This window comes from Syngnathoides biaculeatus, chromosome 17, assembly GCF_019802595.1.
Source record: "Syngnathoides biaculeatus isolate LvHL_M chromosome 17, ASM1980259v1, whole genome shotgun sequence".
Lineage (NCBI taxonomy): Eukaryota > Metazoa > Chordata > Actinopteri > Syngnathiformes > Syngnathidae > Syngnathoides > Syngnathoides biaculeatus.
In genome coordinates, this window is record NC_084656.1 from 16,493,176 (window position 1) to 16,509,777 (window position 16,602).

At 42.1% G+C, this 16,602-nt stretch overlaps 1 protein-coding gene across 3 annotated transcripts in view; it reads right to left on the reverse strand.

The window, feature by feature from the left end:
• Positions 1–6: 6 nt before the first annotated feature.
• trabd2a (TraB domain containing 2A) overlaps positions 7–16,602 on the reverse strand; it is an 80,769-nt gene continuing 64,173 nt past the window's right edge. For 2 of the 3 annotated variants that reach the window (XM_061802006.1, XM_061802005.1), the window contains exons 5-7: positions 9,186–9,276; positions 6,791–7,033; positions 7–2,396 (exon numbers count right to left, since the gene is read on the reverse strand). In XM_061802006.1, coding sequence (XP_061657990.1) covers positions 2,213–2,396; positions 6,791–7,033; positions 9,186–9,276 — 518 coding nt within the window. In that variant the 3' untranslated portion in view covers positions 7–2,212. Of the gene's footprint in view, positions 2,397–3,697; positions 3,919–6,790; positions 7,034–9,185; positions 9,277–16,602 lie in introns of those variants that run through there. The other variant, XR_009792354.1, reaches the window with a different exon arrangement.

Here is a 16,602-nt window from a genome sequence, read left to right on the forward strand (position 1 = left end):
CCCCCCCCCCCCAAAAAAAAAGCTTGCTTTTCAGTGAGAGACACGGTACACTTATGGTGGTTAGCTCCTGATTTTGTCCAAAAATATACTGCATACCTATGTATATATTCATATAAACAATGTATGATATTCCTGTTTGTAAAATTCTAAAATACAGCTATAATATTTAGACAATATATACATATTTCCCCTGACATAAGCTATTATGTAACATATTTAGCACAAATTCAGATTCTTCTAATATGGAAGAATAAATTAAAATCTGGAAAAACTGCTTTCAACAAGGCCAGGACGACTTAAGAGCTTATTGATTCGAAACACAGACAGACGCACATACGCATTCACGCTTAAAGAGACACATTAATGGTGAGGGTGTAACTGTTAAGATACTGCAGCAGAAATGAGTATTTAACATGGTGCTATTAACATGAAAATGAGATATTGGGAACAACCTAAGGAATCCATACCGAAAAAGAAAGTAAAACCAAATCAGAAATTCAGTTATGTGTAATAATCTGAAATGATATTGGGAAAAAGTATTGAACATGTGAAAAAAGGAAGGTGAAAAATGGCATGGAAAGCCAAGACAATACCTAAAATCGATCAAGGATCAAACAGCAACCCAGTTCCTTATCAGTGCAGATGGATATAAGCTGGTTCAGTCCTAACTGATGTCTTTCAAAAAAGATCTCATTGCCAAGGTGTGAATCAAGACACCTCCCATGATGGGTAAGAGTGGAGTGCAACCTGATTGGTTACAGGTGCATAACAAAGCTTTTTCAGTTGGGGGCATAATACGAAAGTGGAAAGCCAATCATACCACCATAAATTTGCCTCAATCAGGTGCTCCTTGCATGTTTTCTGACAGAGGAGCGCAAAGAATAATCAGAAGAGTTGTCCAAGAGCCAAAGGACCACTTGTGGAATCTTCAAAAAGATGTAGAATTAACACACACTCTTGTCACCAGAAAAACTGTGAATAATGCACTCTGCCACCTTGGCCTTTACGCATGCTCATTACGTGAGACCTTATTGCCAAAAAAAAAAAAGATGTCAAAGCTTGTTTGGAGTTTGATGAACATTTGGACAAGCCCATTAGATACCAGGAGAATATAGTTAGGTCTGACGAGAGCAAAATTTAAGTGTTTGGAGGCCATAAAGCATACAATATTTGGAAGAGAAATGGCACTGCAACTCACCCCAAAAACATCATAACAACAGTTTAGTTCAGAGGTGGGAACATCATAGTCTGGGGAAGCTTTTCAACAAATAGTACTGGTAAACGTCATATTATCAAAAGAAGGATGAATGGGTAAATGTACCAAGAATTTTTCAACAAAAATCTTCTGCTGTCTGCGAGGATGAAAAAATGAAATGAGGGTGGACATTTAATCAGGATAGTGATCCAAAACACAATGCTATGAAAACTCTCAACTGGTTTCAAAGAATACAAATAATAATAAAACTGCCACAATGTTCCAGCCAATCACTTGATCCACTCCAATCGAAAACCTTTGGAAAGAAATGGAACTCAAGATCCATGAGCAAAGCCTGAAAGATTTGAAGACTACTTGTGTGGAGGAATGCGCCAAAGTCACACCAGAACCATGCATGCGACTGGTTTCTCCAAACATGAGGTGTACTGAAGCTATCACAGCGCAAACAAAGGCCTTTGTAGAAAGTAGGACTTGAATACCTTACTTTTTCCCCTTGTATCATTTCACATGACACATAACTTCCGATCTTATTTGTTTTTACTTTCTTTGTATGTTTGGATTACTTGGGTTGTTCAAATCTGGCAAAACTCATGCGAATAGGAGCTTTAGAAATATCTTTAGTGAGAAAAAAGGGTGATGTGTTCAATATTTATTCCAGCCACTGTATGTAAATAAGATGTTCGTGCTATAACACTCACAAATAAAGGAACTGACATGTTGTATGTATTTTTATGTACCATTTGTTTTCTTTAAAACGCAGAAACTGTTAATATTTGAAACGCATACTGTGATAGTGCCCTTCCATTCTCTTCAAGGCCTCGTTTTGTTAAATGGATACAAAACCAGGATTGCTGGAGCAAATTGTCCCAAATACATCTGTTTGATATCCGTGGTTGATACTATAATCCCAACAGCTTGATTTCATCACCTCCACACGTTCTCCAAAAGGAGTCCATAAGATTCTCTTTATTGTAGTCGAGCGTAACAAATACTGCGCTAGAGAAATATGCTGCACATCTGATGAATCAGTGAGGCAAAGAGGAGGATCGGTGAGTACGAGCAGAGCGACGAGGCGGAGGCCACGTTATAATAGTTGTGGTGGTTGAAGTCTCGTCTTGGGGGCTTCATTGTGATGTAACCATTGACGACGCGGGGGAGTTGCGGAGACTGGGCTACGACGCTGTAGAGACCACAAATAGAGAGGGAAAAAATGGTTTAGTTGGAATTCCAAAACCTAAATCTTGAAAACTTTTGGTAAACTGTAGTACAAAAAATAAGGAAAGAAAGAGTCTCATCTGGAAGTTTTTTGACACCCTTTGAGTACCAAGTCCATCAGCACGGTAATGGAACCACCGTCACCGAGGTAGATGCCACACCGGAAGTAATACAACTCTATTAACCTTTCTTTTGGGATTATGAACTATATATAATTTCAAGGATGAAATCCATAATTTTACAGGAAAAAAAAAGGCACAGTTTTTATTACATTACAGGTGTTTAAATAAGTGTAATTCTGTCACCTTTGTCAACCCCCCCTTCCTCAGCGTGAATGTGAATCTCAGGACTGACGGTGAACCAATTACTTCAACACTTTTTGAGTAAAGAAAATCTTTTCAGCGGTATAGTACGGGTACAAGAAATGTCATATGTAAAAATGAGCGGGGTGGTCACTTAGCAAAATATGAAAGTGGAAAGCCAATCATACCACCATAAATTTGCCTCGATCAGGTGGTCCTTGCATGTTTTCTGACAGAGGAGTGCAAAGAATAATCAGAAGAGTTGTCCAACAGCCAAGGATCACCTGTGGAATCTTCAATGCCACACCAGAAGTGGCATTGAAATAATACAACTCTACCAACCTTTCTTTTGGGATTATGAACTATATATATTTTCAACGATGAATCATCCATGATGTTGGAGGAAAAAAGGAATCATTTTTGCTACATTACAAGTGTTTAAGGAAGTGCAATTCTGTCAAGGCCCCTCTGACCTTTGTATGACTTCTGTTCCTTTTGTAGTATGTATGGGAATCGCTGCAAACGTGGGCCGAACACAGTCAGTTCTCGGGAGTGGCCCAAGCTCCGTCTTGTCACCACTGGCCCATAAAGAATAGATGTTTCTGAGTTATGACAGTTCAAGATTCCCCGGCTGTTGCCAACATTTTCCTTGATTTAACAGCCCTCAAAGTAAGTCTTACAGAGTGAATGTGAATCTCGGGGCTGACGGTGAACCATACATAAATTACCTCAACACTTTTTGAGACGAGAAAATCTTTTTAGCGGTGCAGTACGGGTATAAGAAATGCCATTCCCATCCTTTACACAAAATAAAAATGAGCAAGGTGGCCACTTAGCAAAATAGTAACCGAACGGTACAAACAAAATCATGGTACAACTCATGACTGTTACGAGTACATAAAACACAGACACACACACAACTGTGATTCCTCATAGTGTAGTAGAAGTCATATGCATTTTGTACCTGTGTGCCACGAACCAACGGTGCACGGGCGGACCCAAATGCAGGACTCCAAGACGAGGACATGATGTTCAGTGGGTTTTATTATCAACGAAAGTTGTGGACGACAACACAGACCAAGAAGGCAGGATCCAAAACACAAGAAGCAATGTCCGATAACTACGAGTCACCTAAAGAGCATCACCAAAAGTGTGACTGGGCTATAATGGCGCAGTGGCGGAGTAACCCTGGATGTGGGAACACATACTCAACGTAACCCCAACTTAAATACATTGTCTAATCACGGTGCCTCATGTGACACAGCTGTGACCGGCGACAGATGACAGAGATTAAACCGCTCGGAGCGGGGGCCAGGCCACGCCTCTCTCTTTATTGATTTCATTCATGTAAATTGCCTGTGAGATCTCATGCGATTTTCTGACTCGGACATTTCAGCATCACGCCAAAATAACTTGTTCAAGACACGATTAATCAAGCCCGACTTTTTGATGACTTGGCCCATCCCTATAATGAGCCCCTTAAAAAAAAAAAAAGTTGAGTCATTTCTTCCCTCCAGTTTTGATCTCGTGCCTGCGGGGCTTGTTAGTTTGGACTGGGACAACGCCAGGCAAAACAAACTCAGCCCTCTGAAGTCTGGACCTCTGCGGAGCAGAAGCTTGGAACAGCAACGAGACACAACATTCTGACAATGACAATCATTTGATGATCAAGATAAAAACCATGTCGAGAAAGAAAACCAAAAACAAGACTAACGTGACGTTTAAATGAAGTATTGAAAATTTGAGCTAGAACTATATAGTACATCATCCAATCTTCCAGTTTTGAGGGTTGTTGTTTTTTGCTGACTCCGGAATTGTTAACCTGAGTTCATACAGTATTTTCTTTGTTTAATAAATAAAGCAGGTATTTACATTTTACCAATTTCTTTTCAGTTCGTCGGATTTCATTTCTTAGGGGTGAGGGGTGGATAGCAGACATTCACGAGAAGCAAGTTCTACGGCCCCCCATCCAGGCACGTGGTCGGTCATTAAAATATACAAAGGTGTCAACCTTGTACGCTTTGGCGCAAGTGGAAACAAACAGTTTCCTTGCTGCCTAGAAAAAGACAAGGTCCCTTAGAAAAAGAGAAAAGATTTCTGCAGACGTGATGAAAAGAAGCCATCTCAAACGTCCTCTGTTTTCCAAAATGGACCACCCGCCACAAAGTCTTGGATTATTAGTTGGACCTCTATTTGGGGTACGTGAGTTCCGAACACAGCCACCTCTCCTTTGCACATGTGTGTAACTAACTACATTATCTCAGCAGTTTATTTTTACTTTACCCCTCAAAAAGATGAGATTTTTCCTCAATTAAGTTGCACATAATGTCCATTCATCCATTTCCCGAATCGCTTATCCTCACGAGGGTCACGGGTGCTGGCGCCTATCCCTGCTGATTTTGGTGGGAGGTGGGGCACAACCTGAACTGGTCATCAACCAATTGCAGGCCACATGTAAACAAACAGGCAGCACGGTGGTTCAGCTGGGAAAGTCTTGGCCTCGCAGTTCTGAGGTCCAGGGTTCCATCCCGGACCCACCTGTGTGGAGTTTGCATGTTCTCCCCGTGCCTGCGTGGGGTTTCTCCGGGCACTCCAGTTTCCTCCCACATCCCGATGATTGACTGGCGACCAGTTCAGGATGTACGTTGACAGCTGGGATAGGCTCCAGCACTCCCCACGTGAGCATAAGCGGCAAAGAAAATGGATGGATGGATGTGAACAAACAGTTCATACTCACATTCACATCTACGGGCAATTTAACGTCGTCAATTAACCTACCATGATTGTTTTTGGAATGTGGGAGGAAGCCCGAGTACCCACACAAAACCCACACAAGCACGGAGAGAACATGCAAACTCCACACAGGCAATCCCGGATTTGATCCCAGGTCCTCAGAACTGTGAGGCACATATGTGAACCAGTTTACCACCGGGCGGTGGCAGTGGAAAAAGATTAATATATATCACCCCCCCCCCCCCAAAAAAAAAATGGCATTGGAATTGATGTGTGCAGACGCATTTAATCCACTGTACTTTGTCATCATTTGTATGAGATAAAATGTCAATTTGATTTAAGATTATCTGTCGCTATTTTTCCAACATCTATATTAGAACTATCGACTCCATTAGTGCATGTGAATGTTTTTAACATAGCAGACAACTACGTTTTATTTAAAATTCAGATAATACGGGGGAAAACATGGTTGATATTCAATGTGATTTAATAAATCGAAGTAAACAAATGCAAACCCGAACTCCCACCATCAACGTGATGGATGTGGTGGGGTGTGCGGTGCTAGAATATCAGCAAATTAGCTTGGTAACCGCATGTCTAATCACTCACAAAATATTAGTGGACCACACCTGTGCAGGGGTCTCGTTTTCATCTGAAAGGTGAGCTTGTTGCGTTGTCCGGTTAGTCCCTGCCTGAAGCTACGGAGGGCCCGAAAACCGGATTCTTCCGAGGAATTCCCAGGCAGCTATGTTCACCTTGAAGTCACTTATAACGGCGACCGACGAGTCGGGACTCATTTGTCACTCCGGGGGTTGTGCGTTCAGCTACAGCGCATAAAGAAAAAGGCGATATGATATGTTGCGCGTTGGAGCCTCCAGCGCCCCAGCAGGAAGTGTCACTTTTGTTCTATAGGTTCATGGTGGGGGTTCTGGGTTGCACATTTGGACCCTTCCCTCTCTTGTTTTCCCACAGCACTTCCTTGACGACCGTGATTATGGTATCTCTGCCAGGGACTGTTTATGTTTTCATGGCAGGAGTTTTTGTGTTTTCATGCTATTAGCTGCTACTCACTTGTATTTGAAATAATCTTATGCAGACAATTTTATGCTCATAGCAAACGGATGACTTTTGTTTCCTGAGGGATATTTAGAACGGTTTTTGATTCCAGTTGGACACTTTCCATGATACTGACAAGGGATTAGGTATGAAAAATTATTTCGTTGAGTGAACCCAGGAGACTCGCAGTTTGGCTTTCACAAATACACATTCGCAGATTTCGCCAATACGGCGTGTCCAAATTTTGTTTCCATTTGGGCCATCTTACCTCTCTTCTAAGCGGACCCAGAGGTCATTGAAATGCCTGTGCCGCTGTTTCTTCTGCTTGTTTCTCCGTTTTTTCTTGAGCATCTTCTTCTCGGTTTTATCCAGCAGTTCCAGGCTGTCCGAAGGCAGAAACATGTGGGTCAGACGTTGGTCCTCTGGGAGTTCGTGGAGGAAAGGCTCGAGGAGAGGGGACCCGTCATGACGGTCCTCTGGCTCACTCCAATCTGATCTGGGTGATGATCTCCTAGATGGTTGACAACAAAGGAAATGTAAGATATTGTTGACTTGTCATGCTAATTATAACCCGCCACCAAGTACTGTATCCTTTACTTTTTCTAAACATGATTTCTGCATGATAGTAGATGAATCCCCCCCATCTTTTCACAAGATCTATTCAGTGATAGCCACCTTCACAACATGCTATGTACCATACTGCATATTGTGCCTCACATCCGGTTTAGGATTAGGTTTCCTTTTGGCTTGTCCCGATAGGGGTCGCCACAGCGTGTCATCTTTTTCCATCTAAGCCCATCTCGTGCATCTTCCTCTCGAACACCCACTGTCCTCATGTCCTCCCTCACAACATCCCTCAACCTTTTCTTTGGTCTTCCTCTCCCTCTTTACATCTTAATTTCTGCTACCTCCAGTTCTGCTTTCTGTTGTTTCTTCAGTGCCAACGTCTCTAATCCGTGCATCCTGGCCAGCCTCACCACTGTTTTATAAACTTTGCCCTTCCTCCTCGCGGAGACTCTTCTGTCACATAGAACACCAGACACCTTCCGCCAACTGCTCCACCCCGCTTGGACCCGTTTCCTCACTTCCTTACCACACTCTCCATTGCGCTGTATTGTTGACCCCAAGTGTTTGAAGTCGTCCACCCTCGCTATCTCTTCTCCCTGGAGCCTCACACTTTCCCCTCATCCCCTCTCATTCACGCACATATATTCTGTTTTATTTCATTTCTCTCCTTTCCAGTGCATGCCTCCATATTTCTAATTGTTCCTCCGCCTGCTCCTTGCTTTCACTGCAGATCACAATGTCATCTGTGGACATCATGGTCCAAGGGGATTCCAGTCTAACCTCATCTGTCAGCCTATCCATTGTTACCACAAAGAGGAAGGGGCTCAGAACGGATCCCTGATGCAGTCTCACCTCCAACTCAGTCAAGACTATAAATAGTCATTTTTCAACCCAAGGTTAGAACTATGCACGTTCCATATGAGCTGGATTGACTTCATTCGGTTTTGTATTTGTACGTTTGGAGAATAAGTGGGCCTCCAAATGGCACCTTGGCTGAGAATATAGGCTAACATACCGACAAAAGAATCATAGTACTGTTGACAGTCCTTCCTGATATTAGCTCAATATTACACAATCATAATTTGAATTGATATTTGTGGATATTCTGTATTTTTGGGGGATATATTTGTTGATGTTACCTGCTAGAAAAAAATTATTAAAGCAATACACCCAAAATAGCTTCATATTCACCACAAAATATTGAAAAACAAGACTTATATTACATGTTAGCTGCTTTCATACAATCAAAGAGCAAAAAATTATTTTTTTTTTAGGTTCAAAGAGATTTATAGAATAAGTGCTTTTTTTGTTGTTGTGTTTTTTCAAAGCTTTATTTTGGAAAATCCCATTTAGGACCTTTTAAGGCTCTGCAGACACACTTTAAATAGAATAAAACTCTCCAGACACCATTGCACATAAGGCCTCAACTCTGGTATGTTTTAAATCTCCAATTTTTTCCCCTTTCTGACTGTTTATACAAACATAAAACTTATTTGTAGATTTATGATTCATTCGACATAAACTCTCCAGAGCAAAGAAATTATGACCTGAGAAAAACCATGACACAACAAGTCATGTTTGAGGACGCACGGAGGAAGTGAGTACTGGAAGAAATGAGAATTAATCAGTGGAAAAGTGCCCGTGGCTGTTTTGTGATTATTCGCAGGCAACATATTTTGAAGCATTACAGAACATCTGTTTCAGTTCTGGAGATGAGTACATACCAGCTTGGAAGTTGCATGAATGTAAAAAAAAAAAAACAAAAAAATGATTTCCTACTTGGAAGTCCCTCAGTTGGAAGAAATATTACTGGCAGGAACCTGAAACTCGTTTAAGTGATAAAACATGATACATGCTTTCATATCGATTGAGTCTTTGTGTGCCTAATTCGCTTCCTATTTGTGTGTGTGTGTGTGTGTGTGGTGTGTGTGTGTGTGTGTGTGTGTGTGTGTGTGTGTGTGTGTGTGTGGACCAGTTCTCATTTATCATAAAGACAGATTTTTTTTTTTCCTTATTTTAGGTTGCCACAAGGGAAATATCGAATGAAGTCATGTAACAGCCGAAGTTAATGACAGGTGAGAAAGCGCGGTACGTACCTGTTTATGGGCTGCCCGGCAGGGGTGTGCTCTACCTCGTAGCCTTGGCGACGAAGCACATCAATGACTGTGTTGTTACCCAGGAAGTGCCCTGCAATCGAAACAGGAACACTTTTTTTTTTATTTTTTATTCAATTGATGAGTACTTAGAGTTCAATTATCCATCCATCCATTTTCTGAGCCGCTTATCTTCAAAAAAAGGTTACGGGACTGCTGGAGCCTATCACAGCTGTCAACGGGCAGGAGGCGTGGTACACCCTAAACTGGTTGCCAGCCAACCGCAGAGTAAATGGTGACAAACAGCTGCACTCACAATCACACCTAGGGACAATTTAGAGTGTACAATTAATGTTGCATGTTTTTGGGATGTGGGAGGAAACTGGAGTGCCCGGAGAAAACCCAGGCAGGCACAGGGAGAATATGCAAACTCCACACACGCGGGTCCGGCATCGAACCCGGGTCGTCAGAACTGTGAGGCCAACGCTTTACCAGCTGCTCCACCGTGCCGCCTGTTTGTTCACATGTGCCCTGCAATTGGTTGGTAACCTTATGCCCCGCCTCCCGCCAAAATCAGCAGAGAAAGGCACCAGCACACGTAACCTTCGTGAGGATAAGCGATTCAGTAAATGGCTGAATCGACATTATGTGCAACCACATAGGCGGCGCTGGGATCGAACCCGAGACCTCAGAACTGTAAGGCCAACGCTTTCCAGCTGATCCACCGTGCCGCCGAGTTCAATTATTTTCATCTCAATATCAAAAACAAAGGGGGGAGTGGGGGGGGGATAATTCAACCCTAACACAACTGATTTTGGGTGAATCGTGGGGTCACCCGGCCGGGATTGGCCACAAGCCAAATCAAGAAAAACAAACGTTAACACCTTGAGACAATTTTGGGTTTGAATGAACCTAAAATTCATTTGTAGGAAATGTTAGGTTACATTTATCTACATTACATTTGACATATATATATATATATATATTTTTTTTTATTTTATTTTTTTTTTTTTTATTTTTTTTTTTACATTGGGAATTACCCGGAGTTACCTTTGAGAAAACCCACACAAGGACGAGGAGAACATCTGAACACCTGAACTGAGATTAAAACCCAGGACCCACCCAGGATTGTGAGGTAGATGTGCTCACGACTATACTATATAGTAGATAACTTTGCGTCACAGCTGTAAAAACTCGAGGCCCGGGGGGCCAGATCCGGCCCACTGCATGATTTTATGTGGCCCGCGAAAGCAAATTATGACTATGAACTTCCATGATTTTTGTTAAAATCTGTATCAAACTATCAAATGGTCATATCACAAATGATAATGTTGAGATATTGCAAGCATTATTGTGTACCCAAGCATCAGCAATACATTAACCTTGATTTGTAATTCCAAAAGTAGCTCATAAATTTCACCTGTAAATATGATGGGGTGAAAGATTTTCATGGTTTCACAGTCATAACGGCCCCCTGAGGTAAACCATAACTACAATGTGGCCCGCGACATAAATGAGGTTGACACCCCTGCCCTACATAGTCACATACTGTAATTCAAAACACCAACTCAAGTCAACTAAAAAAAAAAAAGTTTAATACTCCATGTATTTTCATAACTATAATATACTGAAAACATTATACATGTGACACATTCGTGTTTGATAAAAATACAAGGACTTTTTTTTTAATGCAGAAAGAAGGCCTATTTCTCTCAAATATTGCTCAAAATCGGTGTTATTGCGTACTTCTCCTTTGCCTCGCAGGTGGATCCATCCTTTCTTATCGCTAGTTGTGAATACAAGTTGACGTGATAACATCAATATTACATAATAGATAAGTACTCACACACTAGCCAGTTATTCCTTTCTATCATCTTGACACTAGGAAGCATTTATCTCATTTTTTTACCACATCATTGTCTTCTGCATCATTCATCTCCACGCCGTTCATTTTTTGGTTTATTTTTGTCAGATTAGGCGATCCTCGTCTTAACCACCCCCGCCCCATTCTGCATCCCGCCTTCCTCCCCAGTTTTAGGCATCCGCCGGCCATCTTCCTCCCCCATCTCTCAACTGACCCTCTCTGCTAGGTGAAGTGGGACCGTTGAGGCTTCAGGTTGCCGTGTCAAGAGGTCTCCATTCTTAGCCTGGCTGCGATAAAGGGGAGCCCGGAGCCATTGTTTGGGCCTTCTCAGCCGTGGCACCATAGAACTGCGTAAACAATGAGACGCGGCACTTTAATCTGGCCCGCAGCTATTGCCAGTGAGTGGCTGGGCCAAGATGCACAATTGGTGCCATGATACTATCTTCCATCTGTAAAATGTTTTCAAATGAAAATTCTCAGCTTTTTTTTTTTCTGGCACTAAATCATATATATTGTATTATTATTTTGACCACATTTAGTATTTTATTTGTACAGCTTCAGCCTGTGTTCTATGAACAGCAATCACGGACTAGCCGGTAGCCCGTTTGACATTCTTTGGACTTTTGGAACGCGGGAGCGAGACGGCGCGGTGAAGCTTTCCAGCCAACTCGCATTTAGAAACATTTCAATGTGATTTATGTGCGTTTACGTCAGGGGGATTAAAGGTGGGACAAATGGAGCTGTTCGGCACAATGTGGGGCTTCAGAAGGGTGGGCGGATTTCCAAACTTCAAAGGGGTGCGTACGCGAACGCTCACACGCGCGCAAATCCTTCGAGATCACTGGAACCATCGATTGGGTCACGTTCGCCAAAGCCTGGATGCGAATTTCAGGACTGCGGGTGCGATTGGGGATTTGAGCAACTCCAGCGCTGATGTTAGTGTAACAAGAGCTCAGAGAATATTGTGCTCTGTGCCATAAAAACAAAACAAAAAAAAAGTTGCAGTAAAAATTTACAGCTTTTCAGGGGTAAAAGATTGCACAAACATGGCATTTTTTTAAAACAACTTAAGCATTGAACTATCAGTCGTAAAGAAAAGGCATAAAGCTGGTTTATAGTTTTGACCTTGATGTACTTCAACAATATTGTAGTAAGCTATAGATGGAGCGGCTTTACTTTAATGAAGTCAATAAAACGATTCAATTCAATCATTTAATGCGTCGAGGGAAGACTTTAAAGTGAATTGCACTTGTCACCCATTTTTGGTCGGTCCACCCTTCACAAGAATATATTTCACTCCGAAAGCAGTCAAACTTGCAAGCAGCATGCCAGTACACCAAAGTCAAACAAAAATGAGATGTCTTTGATTAAAATGACTGATGTCCCTGAAATCCAAAACCTTCTAACTATGTCTGGGTTTCTTTCTTAAAAGAATGACGTGGCGTCTGTCATGAGCAATGAAAGATGATTGTGAACTTTTCCAAGATATCGCTAACGATGCTGCATTAATCTGTAATTGCACATTTCCGTACTGTATTACTTTCTGGGATGTTTCCATTTGACAAAACGAATTGTTTCTGTTTCATTTTAAAGAACTTGCCTTGAGGCTTCATGTCGGCTCAAAATAAGGAGAATAGTTGTTAGCGATTGTCAGAATGACGCCACATCACTTGACTCGAGTAGAGACATTTAGTGCCCTATAAATGACAAGGTCAGAATTGCCACATGGGTTTTTATGCACGCTATTCTCACGATAAAGAACACAGAGCACCATGTAGGTCACGATAGCTTTACCAAAAACTGAGTCTCCGCCCCCAAACCAAATGCCTGTCGTAGATTGACCTGTGGTAAAGCAGGACATCTCGACAAAAGAAGGTGAAAGAGCAGTGAATTGGACCTTTCCCACCTGTCAATCACTCAACAGCCAATCGGATAGCCGCATTGTCTTAACCCCTGGGTTGACACGCCCCTCTCGCCGTATTGTCCCACAAGCAATGCTGGTTGTCAGTAGCCTGCGCTCGGAACAGTTAATGTTACAAAGAAAATGGCCTTCAGAACGTGCAATTTTGATGAAAGATATACTGCTAGATTACAAGGGGCCCGGTTGATTCATTTTCCAAAGGCTAAAACACAGCGGACGAAATGTCTACGATGGATTAAGGCGCACGTACAGCTAAATGTGAACAATATTAACAAACAATGCTGTATGTTTGAAGGTAAGTGAGGGACAAGTATCTTCTCCGAGTTTGATTGAATTATTATCAGTGGTTTATACATTGCAGGAGAACAACTTTCACTTTGTTAGTGTATCTCTGACCTGCTGAATGAAGTGTGTCATGTTTTATGCTGAGGAGTCGGGTTAGGGATACGTAAATGCGCTATGTCATGCAAGACTACTTGCCTATTTGTATCACTGGGTTTCATTACGAGTCAAGTCAAATGAATACACCCTCTCACTTATAAAGACTACAGTGATATTAATCGTGATCTTTCCAAGTAAAAAGTACTCACCCTGCTTTACATGTGTAGTACGATTCCACTATTTTATCCTGTTGGATTTCAAAATGAAGTTTGTGAGGCGTCAAACTTTTTTTGCATCGATCGCCAACATTTCGCTGTAACTCAGACGTTGCGTCCTGTTCCGTTCAAAATCTTAATTCTGCGTACATATCCTTGCGTGAAACATTTGAGACCTCTCTATAGAACTCTCTTGGACAAATCTAACGCATTTGGCAAAAAACATACCCGAATATTATCTGGAATGCGCGATAGATATTCAACTTCAAACATGTTCCGTTCAGTCACCATTTTGTAAGATTGTGGGATATGGTTAAGGGGGCGGAGCTTAAGATCACCATCAGAAAGGTCCATTGGAGTAGAATTTGGACTAAACGTTAGCTCCTTTGGTTGCAAACGCTTTGTATTGTTATCGTGGTGAACGATTTGGGGAACATTATACTCAAGCTTTAGATTGTTGATATTTCGTTTCACATCAAAAATATGCTACTTTTAAGGTTAAATCTAAAAAAAAACAAAAAACTAAAATTATGTCCTATACTACCCGCTCCCCTTCTGTAAAATCAGATTTACAGAGATTATTTATACAGGCTAATTTTGTACATTTCACATTGCTGGAATGGGCCAAGAACGATTATACAAATATACAATAAGTTGACTGTATGTCGCTCCAACATTGAGAGAGGCAAGATGGCTGAGATAAAGACCAGCAGCAGGGCTGAAAGCTCATATTCACATCATATTCATGCTGTCATCTATACAGTACATTTTATGGGGTCATTGATGAGCTAACTTCACGTTTATACTTATTTTAGTGATGGGACAGACAAAGATTTGACATTCATGTCTGTGCTCACACAGAAATCCTGCCAATACAATGGGGGGCTAAAAATATTACAACATATGGTAAGTCTTAAATAGTATCCATTTTCCACGCACATCTATATTTACATTAGAACCTGTAAGCAGGGCTCGGGCGGCGCTTCTCATAACACGGCGACATGTTGGATAAACAAACGCTACAGACGGTGCTGAAGCCATTCTGCCCCATTGAGCTTTCGCAAGCTGTGTTAAGTACACATGTTCCGATGGCGAGCCGCTTCCAGCAGCCCATTATCGCCACCGCGACGCACTGAATGAAGTATTCTATTGTACTGGAGGAGAACGAGGCGTCCGAAGCGTTGTTGAGATTTTCGCGTTCTCTGATGGATCATGTTTCTTCGTGTAGGCCTGATTCCAGAGACATAAAATGGCGAACTTTTGAACCAAAAAGTAGTACACAATGGATTAAGCCGCTGTTCAGAGATTGAGTCCTGTATTGGTACTGGTTGGGAGTGTCTGGCTGCATAGTGGATGGACCCAGAATCGTAATCGTGACATTTTTGTTTGGCCGTTACATACCGATACCATTTAACGGCGTTGGGCTGCGTCTGCAACCTGCAAATTTGCTGGCTTCTGATGTCGTATGAATGAATGTGGTTGGCAGTTTGGTGATAGTCGGTCCGGTCCGGTGCGGTAAACGCAGAATGGCAGCCCCGCGTCCGTCAGGCTGCCCCAGGTGTGGCTACGCAAGTAGCTTGTCACCACTAGGATGTGACTGAGGAGCAAATGAATAATGCGTGCAAAGCGTCTTCTAGTTCTTTGAAAATTAATTAGTACAGTAGTAGTATCAAAGGCAGAACAATGACTGCTATGGCTAAGTGGCTACGACCGCAGTGTGGTCGTTGCTTTTGGAACCGAGCCCCATTACCCAGTTGCTACCGGCAGCGATGTTGACCCGCATCTTATCTAAATGCTTGAATCCAGCACGGCGTTGTGTTCTCTTGCGGCAAGGCAGTGTGAAACGGGCTCCTGACAGCTCTTATTGAGTTCTATCTGACTTTATTCAAACATTGATCTCTTTGTTTGAGCTGTCACACGCAAATCACTAGTAGCGTTTGTGGTGAGTAATACTCTACAGCGGAGCGGGGGTGCTCAATGCGTCGATCGCGGGGCAGTGTTGGTCGATCGCGGGACGGTGTGCCAAAACATTCGCCAATGTTCCCTCTAAACTGCACGCGTGTGCAATTGTGCACCGCTGATGCACTCTCTTCGCAGATATTCTGCGTTGCGCGCGAAAAAAAAAAAATCCAATGCAAATTGAAAGTATAACATGCAGCTATTTAGTTTGTGGCATTTTGCAATGTGATTCAATGAGTGAGGGATGACTGGCTGTTACATCCAATGGCACAATTCACATATGTACTGTAAAAAAAATGAAAAGAAGAAGCCACTGGTTTCTTTTAGGCAGCACACAGAACTTTCTCTAACAATGACTGGTGCTCCACCACACTCTCTTTTTTACTAGTTTACCTTACAGCCCCTCTTAAAGACGTACACTCATAATTACAAATGTTACAGTACTTATGCAGCCCATCAATGTGTTTTATAATGACAGCGTCCACCACCGCTGCTTTAGTCAGCAACACAGTCAGGGCAACGTAGAGCAAAGAGGAGCCAGACATGCTGATTATGTTTACTTTCGATATTAATGGAGAAAGTTAAAAAAATAAATGCTGTTGTTTTAAGATGCAGTCGGAGTATGTTAAGATGCAATTGGAGTATGTGAATAATCAAAGAAAAAGTGGTTAAACTGGACGAGACTCTCTCTTTTCCAAGTGGGAAAGGTCTGGTCTGAAGCCAAAGTAGAAAGTGCAGGATGAGATGGTGTGTAATTTTAAAATTCCACCTTGGCACAGCCTGATCCAGGATGAAAGCACAGACAATACAGTGGACAACCCCCCCCCCCCCCATCGTCGTCGGTAGCTCGTGAGAGGCGGGCTGCTTGAAAAGTAGATCTTGGGGTAAAAAAAAAAAGTCTGGGAACCCCTGCTGTAATGTTGATGACTTTTTGTAGTATATAATAAAGACCTATGCACTTTTGGCTGGACTGCAATTCAAGAAATGTTCACTTTTCTAGGTCACAGTATTTTAATGATTTACAGGGTCAAATGCAACTACAGTACTATATTTTTTTCCCCGTGTAATGACACCAAGGAC